Below are 27299 nucleotides of genomic sequence, written 5' to 3'. Positions count from 1 at the left end.
CCACCTTTCAGTCCCCTTCCTTTCTTTTCCAGCGAGTCCCACCACCGTTACCCAGATGAGCTTGTCCAACCCAACCATGCTGAGGACCCACAGCCTCTCCAATGCCGATGGGCAGTATGACCCATACACTGATAGCCGATTCCGGAATAGCTCCGTGTCCCTGGATGAGAAGAGCAGAACCATGAGCCGCTCGGGCTCCTTCCGGGATGGATTTGAAGAAGGCAAGCAAGGAGGGTTACCGTCTCAGGTCCTGCGTTGTGGTGAATGGCCCTCTGTACCGCATTCGCGAGCTGAGAGCCCACCTGGAAGTGCTACCAGCTCTCTCTCTCACTCTGGGGGTTGGGACTGGGGAACTCTGAGTAGCAGGGTCTGGTTGTTCATTCACCTCATGGGGGGAAGAGGCTGCTGAAGAAACTCGAGTGAACTTAGAGTGGACCGTGTTCTACTCTAGGCTTCTCCCTCTTGGACTCCGGCCACAACTTCTTGGCATGAGCCTCCATCTTGAGGTTCAGCTGCCGGCTCACCGTCTTGGCAGACTGAGTTTCTGGAGAGTTAGTTCATCTCCTTGGGCTAACGTACCCATGTAGCTCCAGGGGCCTGTGGGCAGCCGGCCTCTCTACTCCACTCCATAATTTTCTATTTCTCAAGCACCAGGTTTTTTTTTTTTAACTTTATTCAGTGACACCCTTTTCCTTCAGGTATGCCCTTTTCCTTCTTTGCTCATTAACGGAATATTTTGGGTCAGATTTTTATGTTTTGTTCATTTTAATCAGAATGTTGGGAGAAAGTAGCTGTGGGCATTGTTGCCAGCGTCTTCCTAACTTGGTTCATCTCTCTTTCCCTTTGTTCCTTCAGCTCAGGGTGGGAGCTAGAGAAGCAAGCAGTCAAAACCCTGTGGAGGGACAACCCCACCCCTGAAAAGCTTCCCGAAGATGGGAATGATAGGATATTGGAGTCAATACTCATTGACAATAGTTAAAACTATGGAGTAACACTACCAGGGTTTGAGTTCCGGCTCCCCCGCTTCTTCGGTAGATGATCCAAGAGGACGAGTTACTTAACCTCCCTGTGCCTCTGTTTTTTTTTTTTTTTTTTTTTTTATTAACTGACAAAATGAGAATGGTAATAGTACCCAGCTCATGGAATTATGAGAATTCAACGGTAGATATAAACGTTCACCCGATAACGTCATTACATGTCCTAGCCTGTAGACTCAGCGTCAGCAGGGAGGTCCTGGCAGCTGGGACTCCCCAGCCAAGGGCTCGGGACTCTCAGAGCAATTGGAGCCCAGGCTATGGCCATAGCCCTCATTGTGCCTTTTTGCCAGTGACAGACGAGAATGTGGGAGAATGTTGAGGGGGTCATGGGTGTTTCCCTCTGGCCCCAGCCCCTGTGAGAGTGGGAAAATAGTAGCACAGCCACCTCCTGGGAGGAGAGAACAAACTTGTCTTGTTTTATTTTTGTTTTTTTAAACACTTTATTTATTTGAGAGGGAGGGAGGGAGAGCACAAGCAGGGGGAATGGCAGGCAAGGGGGAGAAGCAGGCTCCCCACTGAGCAGAGAGCCCTGTGCGGGACTCAATCCTGGGACTTGAGAATCATGACCTGAGCCGAAGGCAGATGCTTAACTGACTGAGCCCCCTAGGTGCCCCTGAACTTGTCTTGTTTAAAGAAATCCCTAAACAAACTGAGAGGGAAAGAAACAGAATAAAGTCTTCCACTGTTGCCCAGTGTACTTGCTTAGAGAAAGAGTAAAGGGTTTAGTTACAGGGCACTTGCCCTCTGGTCGCTCTTCCTAGCAACGTCCCTCCCTTCACCCTGATTTACGTGTCCCCTGCACCCGGTAAGCACAGTGAGCAAGTCTGCAAATCCATGTATGGGCACCTGCTGGGACAGAGGACCGAGGAGGGGTAGAGCCGGAGTTACCCAGAGTGTTCTGCTGGATTTAAGAGCTAGAAGTGCGTGCTTTAACCACCTGGGTCCCTCAGAGCGACGCACAAGGTTACCCGAAGGTAAAGGCATAGGCAGCTGGTCTTGAACTTTTTCCTAGTCCGTGTGCTAGCCAACCATGGCCGCAGAGCACTCCCCAGCCCGCCTTGTGATGACTCACATATGGAGCACGTCCTGGGCCACATTCATCTTCTGTGTCGTGTGTGTGCCTGAGTGAACCGTGTTCAGGACCAAGATTTGTCCAAACAAGCACACTTCGCCTCATAAAGATCTGGGACCATTACAGTCTCATCGTCAGAGAACTTTCCTTTATTCCATCTGGAATCAAGCTGTCAGGCAGCACCACCGTGGGATATCTGGGATGTCAAAGTGACATTGATAAAAAATGCTTGCCCACAAGCAGTGTCTAGACTTTTGTAAACCCTAATGATTCATGGTGACGTGGACTGAAGGGCAGAGGTAAAAATCAGGTTTGGCGGGTAGGGGGTAGGGACTGCTGTCGATATACACGACGAGCGCATACCATTTTCATCTTTTGGGGAATTTTGCATCGAATTGCTTTTACTCCTTCCAGGGCGATTGCATTACAAAGACAAGACAGAGCTCATGCAGTTAGATGCTTTTCATTCCATTGGGTGAAAGCTGTTCTTCCCATTTTGAATTTATAAATCCCAGAGTTGGAGAAACAGGGAAATTTTTACAACTCATGTTTGGACAAGACAGAACCTCTGTGTGAGAGTCAGTTAGGTACGTCATATACCAGAAAGCAGGAGAGAAATTGAAGAAGAATTAGCACAAAGACGTGGGGGAGGTTTCTGTGGGATTTAATTAGCACTTTCCATTTTGAAGGAAGTGGGAGTCATAAATATGTAGATTAGGTACAGCCATGGCCCAGATGCAACCTTTCAAAGTTATTTCAGGTAAATTAATTTCCATCAGATGCATTATGCAATCTTAAAGTCAACTTTAATAGCGTACATTTAGGGAGATGCTTGAGGCATTTTGAAAATGGATGTCTTTGCCCAGGGACTTTACCAGTCATCCCTAATTGCTAGTGCAATCTTAAGCAGTTCATATGGAATCCATAGGAACAGAGCAGCTTCTTAATAAATAAATATATATATATTTTGCAACTCACTTGGGTTTCTAGCACCTGAGTTGTACCTGTGATTGAAATCCTGGCACGTCTGCTGCTAGACTTGGGGAAAGGACTTGACACTGCTCAGCCTATTTCCTGTTCACTAAAAGGTAGAAAATAATTGTGCCTGCTTCAGAGGATTGAAGTGAAGATTAGGTGAGATAAATCCACAGAAAGCATCTCATGCAAAATGACTTCCAAAGAGGTTTATAGTCGGGGCGCCTGGGTGGCTCAGTGGGTTAAAGCCTCTGCCTTCGGCTCAGGTCATGATCCCAGAGTCCTGGGATCGAGCCCCGCATCGGGCTCTCTGCTCCTCAGGGAGCCTGCTTCCTCCTCTCTCTCTCTGCCTGCCTCTCTGCCTACTTGTGATCTCTGTCTGTCAAATAAACAAATAAAATCTTTAAAAAAAAAAAAGAGGTTTATAGTCAGTGTTCAAGCAGTGGTAGCCATTGCTGTAATTGTCAGGTTTTGTTTTCTCCTTCTCCCCAAGGGCCATTATCCCTGTTTTGTTTATGGCAAAGTTGAGGCCAGAGAAATGCCTTGGGGACTGTGTGCAGCCAGGACTCGGTGCCAAACTCTAGATTTTCAGCGCTCTGTTTTCATGTTCAGTCCTACCTTGACATCTGACTCTGCCTAGGTCGCAGCTGGGCTTTCTTACCTCTGTGAGGCGGACTGGTCCTTCATCAGCGTGTTTTCTGTTTTCAGTTCTGCTTCCTTTGCTGGTTCAGAGGGTGGTCCATTAGCCATCAGAACCGTGCATCCTTCTCACTGGTAGCACCTCTGAGAGTATCAGCAGTGGAGTGAGAACTAGGCTATATGCCTCCAAACCTGTCTCTGCTCCTAACAGGCTGTGTGTTCTTGCCATATCACTTAGCCTCTCTGGGTCTTAATTTACTCTGTTGTGTGTTAGTAGTGGGAACTCCTGCCCTGTCTGGGACTATTACCTACAAATTCTCACTTCCAACAGTAGTGCACTTGAGAAAGTGCTTTGATAAGTACGAGGCTGGAGATACATGCGAGATGCATCGGGGCCTTTGGGATACCCAATTGTTTCATTCTGTCTAGAGCATGTACGGATCACCACCTGTACCTTGGGCAGGGGTGAATCGTGTTTTTCTCAAACATGCAATTGTTTGCTCATTTGGTGCCAGCTTCGTGTCTATGTATATTGGATGAGTGGCTGGGGAAACCATTCTAAAACCAAAAGCCTTTACCAAAAAAACAAAAAATGAAAACAAAAACAAAAAACAACCATCAGAAACTCCTAAATCAGGTTTCTCACTTTTTTTTTTTTTAAAGATTTAATTTATTTATTTGACACAGAGAGAGAGATCACAAGTAGGCAGAGAGGCAGGCAGAGAGAGAGGAAGGGAAGCAGGCTCCCTGCTGAGCAGAGAGCCTGATGTGGGGCTCGATCCCAGGACCCTGAGATCATGATCTGAGCCGAAGGCAGAGGCTTACCCCTCTGAGCCACCCAGGTACCCCCTAAATCAGGTCTCTTAAGGGCAAAACAGTCTCCATACTTCTGGTCAGCAGATCCTGTTCCTGAATGCTGGGTGACCTTAAGCAGACCAGTTAACCTTTCTGGGTTTCGGATTCCTCGGGTGCAGAGATGGCCTAGACAAGTCTCTGTGGTTCTTCATAGCTTCAGAATTTTGTCTTATTTTATTTATTTACTTAGAAAGATTTTTATTTATTTATTTGACAGACAGAGATCACAAGCAGGCAGAGAGAGAGGAAGGAAAACAGGTTCCCCGCTGAGCAGAGAGCCCGAGTGGGACTCGATCCCAGGACCCTGGGATCATGACCCGAGCCGAAGGCAGAGGCTTTAAGCCACTGAGCCACCTAGGTGCCCAACATAGCTTCAGAATTTTAAAGATATAGGTATAGGGTAGAAAATGCATGGTGTGATTTTGCCATTCTGGCTTTGCAAGACTTCTCTGCCTTTTGCTGTCCAGAAGTATCCAAGACACATAACCCAGGCTCTGATTTGGTTCAGCTCACTTGGAGTAAGGCCCACTGCAATGGTTCAGGCAAGCCACATTCAGTTTGGAGCTGACTCTGGAAATCAAGGAGTCTTTCTTTGGACCACGGCCTTGCTGTTGCTATTTACCTAGTGAGAGGAGTCAATTACAGGGAAGAAGAATTACCTCCATAGGAGCCTACCAGTTGCGCTCTTCACCGGCGGCCCCAGGCCTGCACTGAGGTATTGCTGAGGGCAGTGTCTAAGTCTGTGCATATGAGCTGGAGATATAGAAGAGACCAACTTCCATTTTCCAGCAGACTTGTCCCACATGGCAGCCCTGTGCTGGCTGAGCAGGTGGTGTGATGGAAAGATGTGGGGCCGGATGAAAGAAAAGCTAGAGGGTGGCTGCATGTTACTCATGTCTCTTCCCCCATTTGGCCTCCAGTATAATCTGCCCCTACTGCCCGTCTCATGGGGCTAGAGTACCTTAACCCCTTTAAACATTAAGCCACTCGTTTGGGGCATGAGAGGCGTCTGCTGGTGTGTCTACGTATGAACACTGGAAGCCATTATTGACCATTTATGCCATAAACTGATTTCTTATGGGGCAAGGGCCAGAAAAGTCATGGATGGCAGCAGAATGGAGGAAAAGATCTCAAACCCTAGTGTTCCTAAGGAAAGTGGATTTGAGTGATGGTGTAGCCATAACCTCAGAAGAGCAGGCACCTTCCAGGAGAGAGGAGGGCCGGACAGGCAAGTCAAGAACTGTGTGGGTTCAGAGGGGGAGGGCGTGTATCTGGTGCAGGCAGGCAGGGAACGGAGGGAAGGCTTCATGGAGAGGCGTTGTTTGAGCTGAGCCCAGTGATTTGGACAGGCAGAAATGAGAAGCATCCAAAACAAAGGGAACTGTACAGGCAGACACTCTGTGGAGGCCAAGTGTTAGGCAGGGCACGCTTGAGAGAAAAGTGCAGGGTTCTGAATGGGATGGGAGCATGTAAAGGAAGAGCAGGAGGTCAGGAGGTTTATGGGAAGACAGTGTGGAGGCACCTGGGTGGTGGGCTGAGCTGTTCGTCAGGTATCTCATGGGCAAGTAGCTTCTGCCCAAAGCTGATCCAAGTTGAGTTCACTTCTTGGGTGGTAAGGGCAAGCCTTTTAGTGCAAGTGGAAAGTTATTCCCAAGCCTCCCACTCTCAGACCACAGAGGATAGCTAGTGTGGGGGTAGAGCATTCGACTTGTGGTCAGGAAAGCTGTGCCCAATTAAACATCTCTGATGTCTCCACAGGCATATTTTTTGTCTTTCAAAAAGTTGTCAAGAGATTACTAAGAAAATGTCGTTAAAGCATCTGGTTCCCAGAAAGAGAAGTACGTTAGAATACTTAGTCTTAGAAAAGACCATGATTTAAAATTACAGAGAAATAATAAAATAACTCCACTGGCTGGGGGCAGGAAGGGGTGCAAAGCGGGTATGAAGATGGTTCTGAATCCAAAGAACCAATCAGAGACAGAAAAGAGGACACCACTTGATTGTCCTTTTGTACACGTGGTAGAAATCAAAAGAAGAATGTCTTCAGTAGATAATGTTTTCTGAGCAAGTGTTCTACCACATGGTCTTCTAGAATGAGTTGACTATGGCCAACAGCCAGCCTCCTGTGTTCATGATAATGGGCTCATCTTTGTGCATACACAGGTGACAGAAGCTAGCAGGGTAGACAACATGTATGCAGCACAATCTCATCCCTAGAGGAATACATGAGAGAAAAGTCATGGATGGCAGAAGAATGGAATGAGAGAGAAGGAAAGGAGTAAAATGTGCTGGGATAGAAAAGGTTACAGGTTGCCTGTGGGTAATAAAATTATGAGTCGTGTGGGTTGTGGCAGTGAATATGTTTTCTTATCACTTCTCCATACTTGAACATTTTTACTTAGTAATCATGTATTATTTTCATGGGGAAAAAATTACGGAGAGGTTGTAGGGGGGAAAAGGGAGGAAAGGAAAAGAGACTCCCCTTGCAAATTATTCCTTATTTGACTCTGACCTATTGCCAAACCAGGAAAAGATGGGTCAAGGTGAGATGAAGTTACCTGGTAGTGTCCCATAGTGCTGAGTTTCTCCTCCTCTCTCCCTCTTTGGCTCCATAGTTGCCAGCTGTGCAATTTACCTGTTTTTTTTTCTTTTCTTTTTTTAATAGTACACGGATCCTCGCTGTCCTTGGTTTCCAGCACGTCATCAATTTATTCTACAGTGAGTATAAATCAATGCTATGTGGCTATGACCGTGAGAACTGGGGCTCCTTTCTCACGTATGTCAAGAATAAAATATAAAATGAAATTGTTTCTCCTAGAGAAAGTATCTCCCTTGTAAGGGGCCTGATTCATCAGGGAGTAAGATTTGAAATTCACAAACAGCTACGAATTGTTAACGTCTCAACCAGTGAATCAGGAACTGACTCCTTTGTTAGAGTGGCATTGCGCTTTGGGTGGGAACTAGTTAGAACGTGTGAGAAGCCTTGGCCACCTGCTGGTAGCCTTAGGAAAGAAAGGCCTTGAACAACTTCTGTCTGCCTCAGTTTCTTTATCTGTCAAGCAGAGAGAATAGCAGCCCTTAGCTTGTGGAGCTTGTGGATTTACTGTTGGGAAGATGACATTGAGCTACAACGTATATTCCTTGATGACAAGGACTTTTTCCATTTTTATTCCTTAGCGTTTGGAACAAAGCCAAGCATGTAGTAGATGTTCAAAAAATAGGCTTGAATATGAGGAAGTAGAGATGCAACATGGGGGGTTAAGGGGGTAGGAGAAGAATAAATGAAACAAGATGGGATTGGGAGGAAGACAAACCATAAGTGACTCTTAATCTTACAAAACAAACTGAGGGTTAATGGGGGGAGGGGGGGTGGGGGGGTTATGGACATTGGGGAGGGTATGTGCTATGGTGAGTGCTGTGAAGTGTGTAGTCTGTGATTCACAGACCTGTACCCCTGGGGAAAAAATATATGTTTATAAAAAAAAAAAAAAAAAAGGCTTGAATGAGATAAGAAAACACCCGTGAAGCACCGAGGGCAGTGCACACAGCCCAGAGCAGGTGCTGGCTGTCGTCGGTGTTCGCCAGCTTCCATGAGTGCTCTGCTGAGCAAATCCACATGGAATCAAATACGGTTCTGGATTTGTTTGGGGGTGCTTGCTTTTTTTTATAGCTATGTGTGTAGCTATGTGCGTAACTATTTATCTTAGAAACCTTACTTTGGGAATTCCTATAGGAGAAAAAATCATTTCATTAATTGAGAATTGGAAATTCTTTAGCTCTTCATTCCTTGGAGGACAGATGTTTTAGTAATTCACTTTTTGGTAGTGCCGGGTTCCTGAGCTACGTGTATGTAGCAGGACAAACTGTATATGGCCCCTTAGAAGCTAAAGGCCATCCCAGAATCCAGCGAGAGAGACTAGGGCCTGACTCTTCTTTCATAGGCCTGTAGCGAGCAAACGGACTTCAGGGATTGCTGACATGGTCTGTCTTGAAGGACCTTGAAATGATCTCTTCTGCTCCTACCCACCTTGCCCCTCCACCTCCAGAACACCTCCTTCCTCAGCCAGTCATCTGGTCTGAAGTGTCGTCACAGAACCCTCGCTTTTTCATTTCTTAGAGATCACTGAAGCCGTTGTCTACGAAGAAAACGTAGAGATGACCTTCTGTCAGCTAGCCCATACGTTAAGTCCTTTCTTCAAGAGGGAAAATTGGTGACATGGGTGCCAAGATGGTACTTTCAAACCTAGATTTACTTCTTGAACAGGATTTACTGGCCCTCGGTCTGTGCCGGGCTCTAGGCTAAGCCCCAAGGATGAGATGTAGGTGGAGAGAGGAGCCTGCTGCTGAAGGCTTCTGAGGCCAGAGGCACCCAAGAACACGTTGGGTTGTGGGACTCTACAGTCACAGGGTTGGTACAGAGCCATTACGGCAGACATCGCTGTGCCCGAGCCCCTTGTTTTCCCAGTGGAGCTCCCAGAATTTCCTGTCAACATAGAGAGGGCCAATTGTTCTTGGAAGAGTGGAAAACAGGGCCTGGCCTACATCAGCCAGCCTAGGAGGGAAAGAGCATGAGCTGCTCCCACTGTGAGAATTCAGATGCAGGAAGCCATCCCTGGCATTTCCTGGCCACGGTGCCTTCATGCAAATCATTGCAAGGTCTTATCCTCAGGAGCCTTTCCGTAGCTCCTATTCTGGGTGTGTGGACAGGAAATTTCAAATGATTCTTTCTGGATTGATGTAAATTCACACATTACCAAAGACCTAGGAATAGTATTCAATTTCGTCTTTAACCAGATAGCAAGAGACCCAGGGCCCCGTCTTCGTTTTTTTCTCACTGTGTGACTTTGTACAAATGACCTCATTGTTCCAGGTGTCTGTCAGTTTTGTCCTTGCTGTTGGGGGGCTGTGGCATCTCAGGGCTGCCCACAACTGACATTTGCTGAGTCAAAGGGTCTCCTTTTACCTGGCCTTCTCTGAGCATATAGGTTACTTCTGCAGACTTTTATAAGAAATAGCCTAACATTTAAATGTTTTCACGTTAGAGTAGTTTGTAGATTCCAAACTGTATCTGGCTACATAGGTACCACCCAGCATGGACGTGGGGTCCCTTCTGTCTTATTAGCCACTTGGCAATGATAGAATTCTAAAACTCAGGCACCTTTGTAAATGTTAAGGTGAACCAGTCATTTCTTGTCTAAAACGAGATGGTTGTGTTTCCTAAGCTGCCCCCAGCCCAGACCAAAGAGTCTGTTTAATGGCTGAGTGTCTTAAAGGTTCTTATTGGATGACTGATAATGGGTTTTTCCCCTGATATCTATGTAATTTCTGGATATTCAAGAACGCTCATTCTGGCTAAAAATTGCCTGAAATTTTAATTATGAAGGAAAGAAAAGGCAACATGTTGGTGAACAACTACCATGGAGAAGTCAGTGCCAACCCTTGGAGTCGAGAAACTCTAAGGGGCCCCATCTGGCCTTGGACTGGCTTTCTTAAATGGTAGAGAGCAGTAGTTGCACTCTCAGGAGATCTCCTGAATGGAGGGAGGCTCCCAACCTCACTTAGAGTTCCCAGAGGCACAGAAGAACAGCAGCTGGGGGTAAGATACAAAATACAGGATTTTACAGGCTGCTGTTGAGAACAGGGGCCCAAACCTAGAGACAAATGGGCAGAATGACAGATGGTGGCAGAGGTATGGAGAAGGAGTGTTGGGCCCATGGACGTAAGTGTTTAGAAGTAGGGCTCGTCCTACTTGGATGGTTCAGCCTGCTTACAGACCTCCGCTAGCCTCCCAAATGTTAGATTGCCATGACGTTCTCACCATTAACTTTCTCCTTTGGATCAGACTCAGAAGTTCAGGGGCCCGATTTCAGGAAGGCCTCCGTGAGAATGTAGCTGTAGTAAAAGAAGGAGAATGTTCTTGTTAAGATCATAGACTCTAGAGCCAGACGACCATGGGTCCCATCCCAGCTCTGCATCTTAACAGCTGGGACCATGGGCAAATTATTCAACCTCCCTGTGCCTCAGTTTCCTCATCTGCAAAATGTGAGTGAATAGTATTAGTACCTGCTCAGGAGGTTGTTACGAGGATTAAATGAATAATGAAAGGAAAGGGCTTAGAAGAGTGGCATGTGGTAAGCATTCAATAAATGCCACCTACTATAGGAGGTGAGGGACTTGGCGGTCATGGTCACCCCTGTACCCCGGCTTCTTAACACAGTGCCTGACACGTAGTAGGAAATCCATAAATTTTGATAGGTGGCAGTAGTGGACATGAAGAGATGAACACCTAGATGCGCAAAGAGGGATAGATGAATATTCCCAGAGAGGGAAGAGTGAGCCCTGGAACTCTCCCAGCGTTCTCCCAAAAGCATTTCTTAGATGAGATTGTCCAGCTGTGTGACATTAGGCAAGGTCTGACCTCTCTGTGCCTCAGAAAGAATACGGACCTACTCTGTAGGGCTGTTGCGAGGATTAAGTGGTTTGGCCCCAGTATTCCTAAAAACCAGTTGCTGTTGTTAGAAGCCAGCTTGAGGGAGGGCCCCCCTGGGCAGCATCAGGAGTCTGGGCAGTGGGGTAGGGAGCAGGGGGAGAAGGGAAAGCAGGCAGGAACCACCTCCCACCTGCTGCAGCTGGTGGATATAGGGTCTGGTGGGGGGTAATGACTCACATTCTGAGCTAATGGAAAAGTAGACACCAGGGTCAGATGCTGATTTTTTAAAGTGATGGGTTTGTCACTAGTAGCTGTTAGGATTGATTGGATTGGACCAATCCAGTTGGTCTAGGACCCAAGGATAAAACAGAGTCTTTACTGATCTTCACTTGCCTGTCTGGCTCCCAAGTCACTGCCCCACCCCCAGGGAAGCGTGAATGGAGGGTTGGACGGAAGGTAGGAATCCTTCCAACATTGCCAGAATGTGGGGGTGTCTTTTTTTATGGGCCCCGGGCAGAACCGCAAGAGAATGAAAGAAAGGTTCCCCTTTGTTGTCGGTTCCCCCTATGGAAGGAGAGGGGTAGCCTTGTAGTCCCTGGCTGGCAGGTGTCTGTCACCACAGACACAGCCCCAGGATGGGAGACTCTCCCAATAAGAGGGCCCACAGGCTGCACCCATACCTCCCAGAGTCACAGGTAACTGGGGGCCGTGAGGTGGGGCGGCGGGAAGATCCACACAGCCTGGGGAGTCAGTTGGCTGGCTGCTGGGGGCTCCCAGCCTCCCTCATTTGGGAGGCCTTCCTGCTGCTCCTGGGGCAGTGCCTCAGACAGAAGAGAGGGAGGGGTAAAACCGGCGGTTAACCCATGAGCAGTCCTCCCGCTAGGAGCGCCCAGTCACATTACAAATTCAGATGAATGACTGGTAATTCTTTAGTGTACGTTGTCCCCAGTGTGGCCTGGGATGTTTTTGAACCTGTACATTTATTCGCTAAATTAGGGCATCTGCCCCTGGTTCATCCCTTCTTGTCATGCCTTCTCCAGAGCACCTGACCGTATCATCTCCACATGGGAGCAGGGGGGCTCCTCACAGCCAAAATAATTGCACTGTTGTTCTCATCCTTCCTAATTTCTTATAATCATATGCTCTTCCTGTTTGGCCTTTCTCATTGGTCAAATTAACCGAACCAGTTTATCCAGAAAAATACACCAGGAAAGAAACTCCTCTCCTGGGGACTGCTGTAAGCATCCAAATCGGGTGTTCCCCACCGACTGCATTGCCCCATTCTTTGTTCCTCAGCTGATCTCTAATTTCCCTTATGATTTCCTTACAGCCCGAAGAAAAGTGCCAGTCTGAGGTAAGGATCAGTTTGCTGGTTGCATTCCCTCCTTCGCTATTATCCACTACTTCACCCCGCTCAACCTGGGAACGGGCTCTTAAAGCAAGTAACTCTGTCCCTTGCCAACCTTTAGATTCGCAAACTGCGGCGGGAGCTGGATGCCTCACAAGAGAAGGTTTCAGCTTTGACCACGCAGCTGACCGCAAATGTGAGTACAGATACAGGGTGGTAGCCACGGTGGGGTGGAGGGGGGCAGCCCTGCTCCCTTCTGACGGGCTGTCAGGGCCGCCTGCCCCCAAGTACTGTGGGAGCAGTACCGTGGGAGCAGTACCGTGGGAGGGGCGTGGCTTTAGCCTTGTGAGCTTCCACTCAGGCTCTGAGTGGCTCTGGGCTCCATGGAGCATCTTTGAGCCTCTGAGCCTGTATTGGCTCATTTGTGCAATGGTGGATGGTAAGCGTCTGCTCTCTGGGTTGTCACGTGGTCAGTACTGGAATACGTTAAGGGCTCAGAAATATTCGTTTCCCTTTTCTTCCTCTTTCTGAAACTTTTCATCTTCAGGCGGGGAAAAAATAAAAGAAATCCAAGGCTCCAAATAAATAGCTGACTGTTCTATAATTATAATACCCACAAGTACGTGTTCAGGAAATGCTGCCAGCTAGCATTAAATTCAACAACTGTTTGAGTGCCAACTGTGCCTCGGGCACCGTGGGTTCAGCAGCAAAGCAGGCACAGTCACTGTCCTCTTCATGTGCTTTCCCTGGTACCGCAGAGAGACAGAACTGTTTAGCTATGACATGATAACTGTTCAGAGAGAGAGATAAAGGGAGAAGATTGTGGGAATGTGTAAGGAGGATCACCTAGCTCAGTCTCGTGGTGGGGGAGGGGGAGGTCAGGAAAGGCTTCCTGGAGGAGGTGACATCTGGGGGATGCTGTGTAGGGGAGGATGTGTGGAAAGGCAGCATTCTCACTAGTGTGCAAAATGTATTTGTGCAGAAGCCCAGGGTGAAGATCTTAGCGCATTTAGAAACCGTAAGTAGCTCAGTGTATAATTAGAATCTATGGCTTGGATATGGGAAGAGGCAAGGGGAGAAGGAAGAGGGGAGGGGAGGTGAGGTGAGGCATCAAAGGAAATCTAGGGGCAGGTCCGTCGCATATCATGGAGGCTCTCAGCTCTTAGGCGGACAGTTCTGGCTAAAGGAAGTAGAGCTTCATTGGTGTGTGTGTGTGTGTGTGTTGTTGTTGTTTTAAGATTTTATTTATTTATTTGACAGAGAGACATCACAAGTAGGCAGAGAGGCAGGCAGAGAGAGAGGGGAGAAGCAGGTTCCCTGCTGAGCAGAGAGCCCAATGTGGGGCTCGATCCCGGGACCCTGAGATCATGACCTGAGCCGAAGGCAGAGGCTTTAACCCACTGAGGGCCCCCCCCCACCCCCGCTGCCCCATTGGTGTGTTTTAAGCAGAGCAGTGAGGCAGTTTGGTTTGCTCTTCATGAAGCTTCCTGACTGTGGCGTAGTTATAAGATCAGAGGGTCAGAGTGAAAACAGAGACTTGAGGTCTGCAAAGTAGCCCCACTGCAGAGCTGTGGGCCAGTGAGGGTTGCCCTTCAGAGGCTGGAGCCTGAGGTTTGGAAGGTGTGGAGATGCCCTTGAGGCAGGGCATCCTGCCTGGAGCACACGGCCCGGTCTGAGACCACAAACACCTGTGTGTGAACCTGTCCCAAAGCAGCCTGCACGACCCCATAATATGCTGTTAGAATGAAGGGCAACTTCAAAAGGCTGTCTTCTCTGGACCAGGAAGCTGAGTCAATCAATACTCCAATGAATCATTTCACCTGCAGTTCTTGCCCAGGTCGTTCCTGCTGAAGCCTGAGCCAATGGAAGGAAACCAGTTCTCTTTAAAGTCTGTGCGCAAAGTACCTTGTGGAGTACTTGACCTTAATGACAAGCTCAATAACTCGTAACTCCTCTCACTGTTCATGCTCCTGAGTGCTCTCACATTTCTGGGAGTCTTTGCATTATTTTCTCACCCTCCCATATCAGGCCATTATGTGTTTCGTTATCCGTCTGTCTTCTCTCTGCTGCTTCTATCGTCAGTAGCAGAACATCAGAAATTGCTGAGAGATCTGAATTAAGATTTTATTTATTTATTTGACAGAGAGAGACGCAGCGAGAGAGGAAACACAAGCAGGAGGAGTGGGAGAGGGAGAAGCAGGCTTCCCACAGAGCAGGGAGCCTGATGCAGGGCTTGATCCCAGGACCCTGGGGTCATGACCTGAGCCAAAGACAGATGCTTAACAACTGAGCCACCCAGGTGCCCCTGGGTCTTATTTAAAAAAAAAAAAAAAAAAAAAAAAATCCCGGAGGTGGTATTCTATGAATATTCTTCATCTGGGTACCATTTGAATCCAGACCAACCCCAGACCCAATGAGCCAATCTGGATATAATCCAAATGTGAGGTTTGACAGCGACCCCCATCCTGAGTGATTTGGAGCTACTCCCCTAGTTAAGAATTCCTGGCATCCATTGGTGCCCTTTTACTCAAAAGCTAGTTTCATTAGTTTATTTATCAAAACTTGGGTTCCTTCCTCCAATGACCTTGTGCTGCCCAAAGGATCTTACACTGGGCCATTTGGAACTCTACACTCTGCTCCAGAAGAGTCCGAGGGAGATCCCTTGCATTATTATTATTCCAAAAGTATGTTTTGCTCCTCACCAAAGCCACTGAGTCCAGTATTGTTTGAAAGTAAATATTTAGTCTTACCACACCACCGGCCGCGCTAACGTGTTTTATTGTCTGCCATCTTTCTCACAGGCCAAGCTGTGTTTGTTTTTCTAGGACAAACTACTCAAAGCCACCTTCTTTGGGTGTTTTTATACCATTCGTGTTTGTTTTTCTGGGAATGTGAGAATGGCACTTGGTAAGAAGTCTGCTGTGTGGCTCTGAACCAGGCTCCAAACAGCCTCTCAGCCCATGTTTTCACAGTTGCTGATGACCCAAAGTTAGTCCTTTCTCTAGAAAGCAAAATGCAAACCTCTGGTTCTTCAGAGCAAACGTGGCTTCTTCTTGAGTTTGCAAAAACACTTTCTCAATAGTAGTCTTCTTGGGGTCAGGTTTTTGTGTTTGAGGGAATAGAAAGTATGAGTGCCCACAAACAGAATCCTGGGTGGCAATCAAAGAATTGAAATAAATGGAAATTTGGTCATTAAAATTTGACCTTGGCGTTCCTTTGAAACACAAGGTTAGCAGTAATTCATTTCAACATCCTGGCCCTGGCCCTGTTTCCTTCATCCACTATGTAAACTGTCTTGAATTAATCGGCTTTGGTTCTGCCATATTCTCCTGGGCAAACTAAACAAAGGCATATCCCTTGATTTTAAAATGCAACAGCATTTTCTCAGTTTTTAATAGGGAGAGAGCATGCAATCAGAAAGAAACTGGGCAGTCCACTTAACATTTCTATTACAAGAGGTCCTGCTCCCTGCTAACTCCTACAGCTGTTGGAAAAAAGACCCAACATGCTAGAACATCTCTAGTTCATGCTAGAGATGCCTTATTCTCAGCTGTTTCAGTTAGATGAAGTCTAGTGACAAGAGGCCTCTGACTCACTTCTCTGATCTCTCCTCTTTAAATTGAAATGTCCACTGACCCTCCTCATGACCCCGGACAATGTCCCAGCTGTCCCCCGGTTGTTCCCTCACTTTGATTCTTTACTGAATACATCAGTCCTCTCTTCCTCTAGAATATTACAGACCCCATGATCAGATCTTACTTCTCCCTCCTCCCAGGAGTCACAGTCCCTCTACTAGCTCTTCTCTTTCTCCTGTATTTGCCCACTCCTCTCCTACAACCCTTTCCCGATCTGTCCCCACCTGTGTTCTTATCCTGTCTTTTGTCACTTCATCCATCCCAAACCTCTTTCTTTCCTTTCCCCACAGTGTCTGTTCATTCCTATGTTTATGGACCTATGTTCACCTATATTGTTTCACTTAATGCTCACAACAACCCTGGGAGGGAGTAGATACTGCACCCATTTTATAGATGGAGAAATTGGGGTGCCTGGGTGGCTCAGTGGGTTAAGCGTCTGCTTTCAGCTCAGGTCATGATCTCGGGGTCCTGGGATCGAGCCTCGCATCGGGCTCTCTGCTCAGCAGGGAGCCGCTTCCCCCTCTCTCTCTGCCTGCCTCTCTGCCTACTTGTGATCTCTGTCAAATAAATAAATAAAATCTTAAAAAAAAAAAGTTTTATAGATGGAGAAACTGTTGCCAATAGGATTAGCTCTCTTGTCCGTTCCTTATTCTTGGTTTTGACCATATTATCAGGACCCTCAGTCAACCAACCAATGTATCATGGGCTCTTCTGGAGGAAGGAAGAGGCTTTGTGTTAGGACACGAGGTTGCATCTTGTCCTTGAAGAGGGTTGAAGAGAAAGGGGCAGACAGAAAAGCATCTCATTTCTCTTAATATACGTGTTTTTTTCCCTACATTTTTAACATCTCTGCAAGTGGGATGCATATTTTAATTAGAATTGGCAGCATTTCTCAGGATGTCTTAGTACCATATGAAATAGTGGCGTGTCTGATGTCGTGTTCTAACAGGTATATAAAATTATGGAGGTGGGGCACCTGGGTGGCTCAGTTGTTAAGCCTCTGCCTTCAGCTCAGGTCATGATCCCAGACTCCTGGGATTGAGCCCTGCATCGGGCTCCCTGCTCATCGGGGAGCCTGCTTCTCCCTTTCCCTCTGCCCCTACTCCAGCATGTACTCTCTCCCTCACTTGCTCACTCTCAAAAAAAAAAAAAAGAAGAAGAAGTATGGAGGGGCCTTGGGGGAAAACCGTAACTCCTTGGAGGAACAGGGGAAGGTTTCTCCAAGGAGGGAGCAGATGGGCCTTTCAGTGGCTTTTTATTAACCGGGATTAGAATAAACAAAATAGCCCAACCACTGTGTTCATCCATTCTGCAAACGTGCCCAATGTGAGCCTCTCCTGTGAGCTTGGCACTTGGAGAGCAAAGCTCAGGGGAGCAGAGGAGGAAGACAGGAGGCAGTAGTTGCTGGAGTACACGTGTCCCTAACTGTGACACCGACATGCATGTAGACCAACAGTCCATGTGCTTTCAAGAGTAACCATGAGAGAACCAGCCCATCTGGGGGTGTCATGAAGACACGAGCTGAGATCTCTTGAGAAGGATATATGAAAACCAGACAGGGAGGTGTGGGGGAAGAGCACTGTAGGCAGAGGAGAAAGTAGGTACAAAGCACCTAAGGTGGGAAGGAGCACAGGGTCTTTAAGGACACCATGAGCTGGAGTGACTGGATCTCAAAAAGGTGGAAAGTGGGGCTCCAGGGGCTGAAGAATTAGACGGGAGCTAACTCACGGGGCCCCAGTGAGGATTTCAGCCCTGAAGACCCAGCACCCCCTGGGCCCTCTTGCCTTTCGAGGTAGTCTGACTGAGGCTGTGTCTTTCCTTCTCCAGGCCCATCTGGTGGCAGCCTTTGAACAGAGTCTTGGGAACATGACCATCAGACTCCAGAGTCTGACCATGACGGCTGAGCAAAAGGTAAAGAACTGCTTAGAACTGACAGCACAGCTCCAAATTGACGCTCTCTTATTTCAGAGAAGGGTATGGATTTTAGTGTATTTGAACTCTTGGAATCGAATCGTAAAGAGTTGTACTCTGTTGAGTGCACATCTGATCCAAATGGCGGGGTGTGGAGTGGCTGCAACCCTTCATCTCTCACAGGCCTGTTTCTGCTGCTTTTTAAAAAAGATTTTATTTATTTGAGGGGGAGAGGGAGAGAGAACACAAGCAGGGCGGAGGAGCAGAGAGAGCAGCAGATTCCCCGCTGAGCAGGGACCCCCACACGGGGCTTGATCCCAGCACGCTGAGATCATGACCCGATCTGAAGGCAGACGCCTAACTGACGGAGCCATCCACGTGCCCCCATTTCTGCTGCTTTTGTGTGTTTCTACGCCCGTTGAAAATCAATCTATCCTACGGGAGGGGACAGAGGTTTTGTGGAACTCCTTCGTTCCCTCTGCTCCGTGCTGAAATAGGGTTGTTGTTCATGTGAACTCTGTACAGAGTGACTATAGGATGACCAGTATTTCCTGCTGTTCCTCAGGATTCAGAACTGAATGAGTTAAGGAAAACCATCGAGCTGCTCAAGAAACAGAACGCAGCTGCCCAGGCTGCCATTAATGGGGTCATTAACACGCCAGAGCTCAACTGCAAAGGTAAAGGAAGGGGGGGCAGCCTCCAGACCAACGACCTGCCCGCCCTTAGGAACCTTCCCCTGATGACGTGTGTCGCAGCCTCCCTGCCCCGGGGTGCATGTCCCTGTCAGTCAGACAGGTCCCGGGAGGAAGACACTTGTGGTCCGTGACTCCAGGCCTCTAGGAAGATAGCTCTTCCAGCTCAGTCTTTTCCCTGATGTAGCTCAAACGTGGAAGAAAATCTGTTTATATTGGTGAAGTGTCAAAAGTGTTTCGCTTAATTTCACTGGTGTCCTCATATTTACATGTGGACGCGGGCCAGCCTGAAATCAGCATCTCGTGTTCATCCAGGGAAGTGTTTCTGAGTCAATTGCTTCGTGCTTGTGTATCTTACCTGGAGGCCAGATTGGGCTGGGAGGATGAGTTCCCTCCCGCCGCAGTGATGTTGTCGGTGATGGTACAAGTCACAGTGACAGCCAGCATTTAGGGGACACGCACTGTGTTCTAAGCACTCTGCTCAGTGTTGTAAATTATTCACTCTCTCATTTTCCTCCCATGACAACCTTACAAGGGCAGTGCTGGTCCTCTCCACATTGGATTGATGAGAACAGTGGGTTGCGGGGGCGAGAGCCCCGTCCAGAGGTCACAGTAGTAAGATACACGAAGTGGGACTAGAACCCAGGTCTCTCTGACTCCGCAGCTGGTGCTCGTAAAGAGTAGGCTGCGGGTTTAGTTCTGTGCTTGTGCGGAAAACTGGCCACAACCTGTATTTGGCATCTCCGTGATTTCAGATACCAGGTCTCTGAAACGTGATGACAGAGTTGAAATGGGAGGGACTGGCAGCCCGAGTGAGCAAAGAGCGCGTTCCAGGAAGAGGGGCTCTCACATGTTAAGACCCTGAGATGAGATGGGCTCGGCATTCCCGAGGGGTCAAGAGAAGGCTAGTGAGGCAGGAGCGTACAGGGCAGAGTGGGGTGGTGGGAGGCACCCCGACAACACAGGTGACTGCCACAGTTCAGAAACGTCATTGGGTCCTGGTCTCAAGCTTAAGAAAGCTGGTGGCAGGGTCAGGGAATTCTCTCTCGAAGCCTCCCCTGGCTTCTTTTTGGTGGAGTGGCTAGATCGGGCCCTAAGGTAATTGACTGAAGAGGGCTCAGCGTGGACCTGCTCAAGGATCTTAAAACCAGCAGCTGAGAACAGAAGTTCATGTCTAATGGGAAATACCCAGCAGTGCCCGGGTGTGTGGATTTAGGTGTGTCATTTTCCCTGGGACAGAGGGATGGGCTGAAGGCTGCAGCTGCTGACCTCCTGCCTTGCATCCCCAGGAAACGGCACCTCGCAGTCGGCAGACCTCCGTATCCGCAGACAACACTCCTCGGACAGTGTGTCCAGCATCAACAGCGCCACCAGCCACTCCAGCGTGGGCAGCAACGTAGAGAGTGATTCCAAGAAAAAGAAGAGAAAGAATTGGGTGAGTGCACAACCAGAGACCTTCGTGGGTACCAGCAGACCAGTATCCCCACCCCCCACCCCCAGAAAGAGCCCCCAGGCTAACTCTTTACTCCAGAGCGTAGACCTTTGGGAGTGGATCCAAAGAAGCTTGTGGGTATGTTTCTACCAAAATTGTGTTGTGCTCAGCCAAGTACCAGGACTCACGAAAATACCACCATCTTGGAGTTTTCTGTTTCATGAGATTTTATGTGACATACTCATCTTTCATTTCATATATGTGTCATTCCCTCCTCCTTGTAACGTTAGCCACAAAGTCCCAGGTACTAGAGCAAAGTTACTCTTCAGTGGTTTCTTTTTAGTTATTATTATTATTTTTTTTTTTTTTTGGAATGTGTATTGCTAATTATCCCATCATTATCCAGAATCCTTATCTGTTTCTTTACACAGTTACCTCTGATGGCATGAAACCAATTTTCTCTGAACGGTTTTTAACCATGCCCTGTAAAGTGAAAGTTTCATAATGTAGATATTAGGAGTTACTGAAAGGTTTTAAACTGGGGTGTTGTACTTCAAAATGGCAAGTTTAATAGACCCAGTCTCCTATGCATTGTTTCTCTATGGTTTCCTTAATCCCAGTGAGCTACTCAAATTTCTGTACAGTGGTGTCTTGAGCAGTTTTTTTCCCATTCTCCTGGGAATATTACACCCACCCACCCAATTTTTTTAAAAGTAGATTCTATGCCCAACATGGGACTTGAACTCACGACCCCGAGATCAAGAGTCGTATGCTGCACTGACCAAGCCAGCCAGGTGCCCTCCTACCGACCCATTTTTAGTTGTGTCAAGGCTGGGGAGCTCTGGTTGGCGTTTGCTGCTCCCTGTCTTCAGTGCAGAGGTAGCTCAGGTTGATCTGAAGCTGGCTAGTGCTCACAGCGCCCCATCCATCAGTGCTGACAGCATCGTGTTTCCATAGTAACCTCAGTGTCTTCATCCATTCCATACACTTCTCCTCATTTTGTGTTATCTTGGATGGGTGGCGAGGTCTGGCCATAGAGCAGTCGCAGTTTGAGGAATTCTGGTTGCTGATGACTTGTGCTGGAAGACCGTAAGACCAGTTTAGCGTGACCCTCTCATCATTCTGATGAAGTTTTTTTCTTCGTTACTAATGGCTTTTAGTCAACTCATCTGCTATGCCTTAAATAGCATTAACGTATGTTGATGTTTCTAATATGCTATTGGTAAAATATGGTCTGCCTTGATTATCAAAGTGATGAGAGAGAATTATTTTCTATGAAAAACCGTGTTTATCCATTTTCTCCAGTTCAAGAACTAAAACTTATTTACTTGCATTAAGACGGTTCTTGGTTATTGGTAGAAGGGAAGATAAAGAATGGGCATTCTCAGATGATCTCAAAGCTGAATTCTGTCTAATCTTTGTCATTTCCTCCTCCACATGGCCCTTTTTCAGAGGTAGGGGCAAGTCTTGAGGTTGGTGGTTTGTGTGCCAGATCTTTCTGTTTCTGTAACTGGAAATTTGATGAAAAGTAGGAACTGGGATCTCGATCAGCCGCACTTGGATGTGCCATTCCTTATGGATCTAATATTGATGAGCAAAAAAATCCCATTAACTATTTCAGAATGGCCTGTTTCAGAATTTCTTAATGGCTAAGAAAACCGCCAGGATGTTTTCAGAAAAAAGGTTTTAGTAAAATGGAAATTACTTTTCAAAAGACCTTTTTTCAAAACAAAACTTAACTTTCTTGGTCTAGAAAAATACATGCTTATCATGGCTTTCAGAGAAGACCCTGCACTTTAATTCTTTATGTTCTCATTAGAGTTTCCGGCTCCATCTCATAATTTGGGGAATTTGTGATATGCCAGTCCCTTTTTTCCCAATATAGTTAATAAATTTCTTAGAAATACCTTTTTTTTTTTTGATTAGCAATTGAGATGGCTAATTGGCTAATATCATCTTATGTGTACACAAGGACAGCAGGAACTCCTAAGTAGATCTCTCCGGAGGCGCTACAGCCATGTAGGGACTAGTGCAGCAGTGAAGCTATTCTTGCTGAGAAAAGAAGACACAGACATGCCAAAAAAAAAAAAGTTAAGGCCTTAAGAGACAGAAGTGTGAGAATCACAGGACGGTCAGGGGCAGTCATTTCCACCAAAGAAGCTGGAAGCACTTGGATTGTAGGGACTCCCAGAAGCGCTGTTCCTTTCCTTTCATAATGAAGGAAGATGCCTGTAATGCTCGGGAAGATCCATGTTCCTACCGGAAACCTTCTCTGTGTGTGGTGTTTACTATTGGCCATGTTGTGTCTGAAAAGTCCGAGGCTTTCCCTGTCACTGGCTTTCTCTGTTAAAAATTGTCTTTTTTCCTTCCCCTTCCCCATTTTTTTGCTTGCGTTTTCCCTGGCAGGTCAATGAGGTAAGCAATACCGACGTTAATATCAGATACCAAGCTAACCCATCCATTGATATGACTAATCTCTGCATCCGTCACCATGTCTGAGCATTCCTGCTTTGTTGCTGTGTAACCTCATCCTTCCGCCATCCATCTGCTGAGCCAGGCTCTGTCTTGCTGTTGGCATCTAGCCTCGAAGCAGGAGTAGGCATGGAATGTCACCCACAGGTCCAGTCCTCTGAGCTGTCAGCACCAGATAACTCTTCTTCCCTTACTGCACTGATTCAAGAGAGCTGTTGGGAACCTTTGTCATTGGTGGGGGGGACACGTGGGAGAATTAATTGCTCTTTTGTCTGCATGTCTCTGTTTGGCCAAGGCCTGAGTGTTGGTTGCAGCCCCGGCCTGGCTGACAGTCTCGTGTGTTCAGTTACGCAGCTCCTTCAAGCAAGCCTTTGGGAAGAAGAAGTCCCCCAAGTCTGCATCCTCTCATTCTGACATCGAGGAGATGACCGATTCCTCATTGCCTTCCTCACCCAAGTTACCGCACAACGGGTCCACGGGTTCCACGCCACTGCTGAGGGGCTCCCACTCAAACTCCCTGTGAGTCTGTCCCTTGGGGATGCACGTGGGTCAGACAATGCCTTTGGCCCCCAGGAGCCCTCCCAGATAGGAATGGAGAGGTGTCCTGTTAGCATTCATCTTCTCCTTGGAGTTTTGTACGTCATGCTTTCATAGGACTGGGCATGTTCTTCCAATGCTTTAGGGCTGGAGAGGTCGAGAGAGGAATCTTCCATTGTTGTTCTGATGGCATCACTGGGTGGCCATGGGCAAGGGCTTAACCTCCCTGTTTCCCTTTTTTTATTTGTCAAACTGGGATAATGGTTGTTGGCTCCTTATCTGATTGTAAGGATCAGACGAGGTAAATGGATGTGAAAGGGCTACAACCGTCTTGCTGAGAGGGGAAGATAGTGTTATGAGTGTTAGTTTTTGCTGAAATTTTTAGTGCATTTTTTAAATTTTTTTTTTTTAATTTATTTGACAGAGAGGGAGATCACAAGTAGGCAGAGAGGCAGGTGGGGGGGGGGGGAAGCAGGCTCCCTGCTGAGCAGAGACCCCCCGATGTGGGGCTCGATCCCAGGATCCTGGGATCATGACCTGAGCCAAAGGCAGAGGCTCAACCCACTGAGCCACCCAGGTGCCGCTTAGCTCATTTTTGTGGCAAGACTTAAGAGATTATGCCATCCTTCTCTGATCAAAATTTGGTGTTAACTCTTTCTCTGAGGTCAGCCCTCAGCAACTGGAAGTTTAACAAATGGAGAAGACTCGGTGATATAATTCTCTTTACCAAAGGGTTCTATATTTGGTAAAATGATTGGTCACCAGGGACTCCCCTAGTAAATTTTAAATGAGTCAATTTGTAAAGAACTTTTCGGGAATGCAGCTGCTTCTGTTAAGTGAGACAAGTGTTTGCTCATGTGACATTGGCTTAGGTGCCATTTCCCTTGGCAACGAGGTACATAGATAGAGTCCTCTTCTCTTGCCCAGCCAACCTCCCATGGTCTCCACTGAGCACCCACTGATCATTGCTCCATCAGGGGTGTAGGGAGACAGTCCTCTGCCCCATCTAAAAAGAAAATCCCAGACTCGAGAGGCAGGAGCACATCAGGAATGGCTTGAGATGGACAGATGGGGACCCAGGTGTCAGCTCAGAGGGTGGCACAGCCAGCCAGCCCCCTGCAGAGGTGAGAAAAATCGCCCCTGCCCCATCGGATGAAATTCCCTTAGAGGCCATGGTATACCAGGCCAGGAGTGAGAGAATTGCAGCCCAAGTGCTTTGCAGGGACAGTTGATGAGATGAGACCGTGCCCAGAAGAGAGCCACTGCGGCTGAGGTTGGATAAGAAAGTGGGTGTCTGGACATGTCAGTTTCATCATGGGTGAAAATGAGGTTAATTTCATCTACTTGCCTGGATTCTTGTGAGGGCCCAGTCAGATACTATGCATGAAGGACCTCCTTCCTCTGCCCCTTCCGTCTCAGGAGGCCAGATGTAGGGAGCTGTCCCTAAGTCCACTTAGCCAGCAGGCCACCCTGCTGAAGACAGCAGCCGCACCTGTGTCCCAAGGCTGACTTATGGGATGGGTGCAGGTAGTGTGGATGAGGGACTCGGCTGAGTCTTTGCAGCGCACCAACTGCCTGGACACCACATAAGGCAGGAAGTGAGTGACAGGGAACAGCAGAGCCTCTACTTCTCCTGGCTTCTGCTCTTGCTCCATGCCAGGCACCGGGTACAGCAGTGAACCAGATGGATGAAGTTCCAATTCTGATAGACCCTGTATCCTCGGGTGAGAGGCAGACATGAAAGAAATCTGAATAAACTAGAAAACAATGAGCTAAGGGTTCACACTGGGAATTAAAATGGTATGTTGGGACACAGAGTACCTGGCAGCAACTGTGGATGGGGCGGCCAGGAAAGGAGGGGATATTCCAGCTGAGATCTGCATGATAAGAGGGACCACTAGTAAGTTCTGCTCCATAACACTAGCTGCTGTAACATATGCGGTCGCAGGGCTCAGTGGCTTGACACGGGACTGTTGATCTCTGGTTCACTCGGAACCTAGGACAGGTATGCATCGTCAATCAGCAGGCGGCCTGCCACAGAAGTCTCCTTCCATCTTCTGCACGAGCCATCCCACAGGACCTGAGTCCTCTGCTGAGAACTCTGTGTCCAGCCAGCAGGTGGGAAGTGGGGGAGGGGAGAGAGTGCAGGAGAGTTTTATGGGCCAGGCCTGGAGAGACACATGTTCCCTCTTCCCAGTCCACTGAGCAGGGCCGTCCCACCCACAAGGGAAGAAGTGAAATCTCGCACACAGGAGGGGAAGGAAATAGGCTCCCTGCAGCATTCCTGACCCCCCCCCCCAAGAGAGCTCAAGGAGCCTAAGGTGGAGACAGGCTGGGTGTGGCTGGGGAGGAGGGATGGTCCCTGTGTGGCAAGTGTGGCTGCTGCATGATAGGAAGTAGGAAAGTAGCAAGAAAGGAGGCCATGGAAGGAGGCAGGGCCAGAACATGGGAGGCACTGAAGTCAAAATAAATTTGCATCTGCTTCTATGTGTGATGGGTTATCAGCCATTGGAGAGGTGTTTTGGGTTTTTTGTTTTTGTTTTTGTTTTAAGATTTATTTATTTTAGAGAGACAGCCACACAGGGTAGAGGGTGCAGAGGGAGAGAATCTCAGGCTGAGCACAGAGAACTATCTCAGACTCGATCTCACGACCGTGAGACGTCATGATCTGAGCCAACATCAAGAGATGGACACTTAACGGACTGAGCTACTCAGGCAGCCCATGGAGAGGTTTTTTTTCCCCCCCTAAGTTTATTTAAGTAATCTTTACATCCAGTGTGGGACTCAAATTCATGACCCCAGAATCAAGGGCCATATGCTCCACTGACTGAGCCAGCCAGGTGCCCCGTGCACCAGAGAGTTTCAAGCAGGAATGTAACATCATCTGAATGTATGTTTCACAAGGATCAGTCTCCTCCCTGCAGATAAGGAATTCGGGGGAGCAAGAGTGGAAGTAAGGCAACCACGTAAAGGCTAATAGCACTCTCCCCTTTGTCCACCCCACTGTGGGCTCTTTCCTATCCTTGGAACACTCCAGTCACACATCCCCGGGCCTTTGTCCTTTCTGTGTCCTCTGCCTGTCCCACTCCTCCCCTAGATACTCTCTTTCTTCAGGTGCTCAGTGTTTCCTTCTCACTAATGCTTTGCCTGCACCCCTTGTGTAAAATAGCCCCCTCCCACAGCCAGCACTCCCCATCACCCCCTTAGCCGTGTTCTGTTTCTCGCCATGGCCTGTGTCACCACCTGACGTGTAGATTTCCTCAAGTTATTTGTTCTTTGTCCCCACTACACCCCCCCAAAAAATACAGTATAAGCCACAGGGAGGTAGGCACTGTTGGATTTGCAGACATTCAGATATTAGATGAAACATGGTGATTCGTAGTAGTGAGTCCTGGATGGATTTTAAGCTGTGTTCTAGAAGAAAGCTGACAGCATGTGGAGATGTCAGGTGTGAAGGAAAGAGAAGAAGAATCCTTGAGTATTCTTAGATTTGCATCTTGCGTACCTAGGTATGTGGAAGCATTATTTCTGGAATAGGTGGAAGGCATGGGCAGGGCAAGGCGGCTATCAGAAGCTCTGGCTTGACTGTGTAAAGTCTGAGCTGCTCAGGAGACACCCATGCGGAGATGCCAACCAGCCTGGGGCTCCTGGAGGTCTAGATCTGGGAGACGTGGGCTCATAGGTGGTCCTGAAGGCTGAGAACCTGGAGGATTCTCCACAGGGCTGGATAAAGATAGAGAGGAGCCAGAGGGCCAAGGACTGAGCTCGGGGTGCTCTGACCTCGGGGTGCGCAAGGAGAGCAGCCAGCGAGACAGGGAGAGGTGGGAGGAAAACTGGAAGCAGAGAAAAGAAACTGCTGGGAGGGAGGCGGTAGCTGGACCACGTGCTGCCAGGCAGTCGGGGAGGATGAGGGAGAGTGGGTGACGCACTTGGCCATGCAGCCTTCCCAGCAGCCATCTCGAGAACGCTGCCTCCAAACCCGCTCTCCCATAGGGACTGGGCGGGGCAGACTCTGGTCTGCTGCCCTTCTCCAGCATTCCACAGCATCCGTGCACACTGGAGATGTTTGTTTTTGGTCTGGTTTTCCAGCGGGTGGGCAGAAAGCAAATGCTTCTTTCCAACCTTGAAGGGTTTGTAAGAATGTGCAAATCTAGAAGTGAGAGGAAGTTCAAAGAAGAAACCCAAGGCAGAGGAGTCGGGGGCCCAGAAAAGTGCCTACCCTGTGGGCGAAAGGAATGGTAGTGTGGGAAGGCAGTGGTTCCCA

General features: G+C 48.1%; 1 protein-coding gene across 3 annotated transcripts in view; it reads left to right on the top strand.

Moving 5' to 3' along the window:
* The window catches only part of LOC111149981 (neuron navigator 2), a 393207-nt gene that overhangs the window by 336697 nt on the left and 29211 nt on the right, over positions 1 to 27299 (top strand). Inside the window, exons 20-30 of one of the 3 annotated variants that reach the window (XM_022507267.1) lie at positions 33 to 221; positions 774 to 797; positions 4709 to 4712; positions 7161 to 7296; positions 12339 to 12362; positions 12478 to 12552; positions 17819 to 17902; positions 18468 to 18579; positions 19884 to 20029; positions 22433 to 22441; positions 22845 to 23017. In XM_022507267.1, coding sequence (XP_022362975.1) covers positions 33 to 221; positions 774 to 797; positions 4709 to 4712; positions 7161 to 7296; positions 12339 to 12362; positions 12478 to 12552; positions 17819 to 17902; positions 18468 to 18579; positions 19884 to 20029; positions 22433 to 22441; positions 22845 to 23017 — 976 coding nt within the window. The remainder of the gene's footprint in view (positions 1 to 32; positions 222 to 773; positions 798 to 4708; positions 4713 to 7160; positions 7297 to 12338; positions 12363 to 12477; positions 12553 to 17818; positions 17903 to 18467; positions 18580 to 19883; positions 20030 to 22432; positions 22442 to 22844; positions 23018 to 27299) is intronic. The other 2 variants (XM_022507268.1, XM_022507270.1) reach the window with 2 other exon arrangements.

This window comes from Enhydra lutris, unplaced genomic scaffold (genome assembly GCF_002288905.1).
Source record: "Enhydra lutris kenyoni isolate GAN:26980312 unplaced genomic scaffold, ASM228890v2 scaffoldscaffold22, whole genome shotgun sequence".
NCBI lineage: Eukaryota > Metazoa > Chordata > Mammalia > Carnivora > Mustelidae > Enhydra > Enhydra lutris.
Note: the sequence above shows the minus strand (reverse complement) of the source record. Positions and strands in the feature narration are given on the sequence as shown.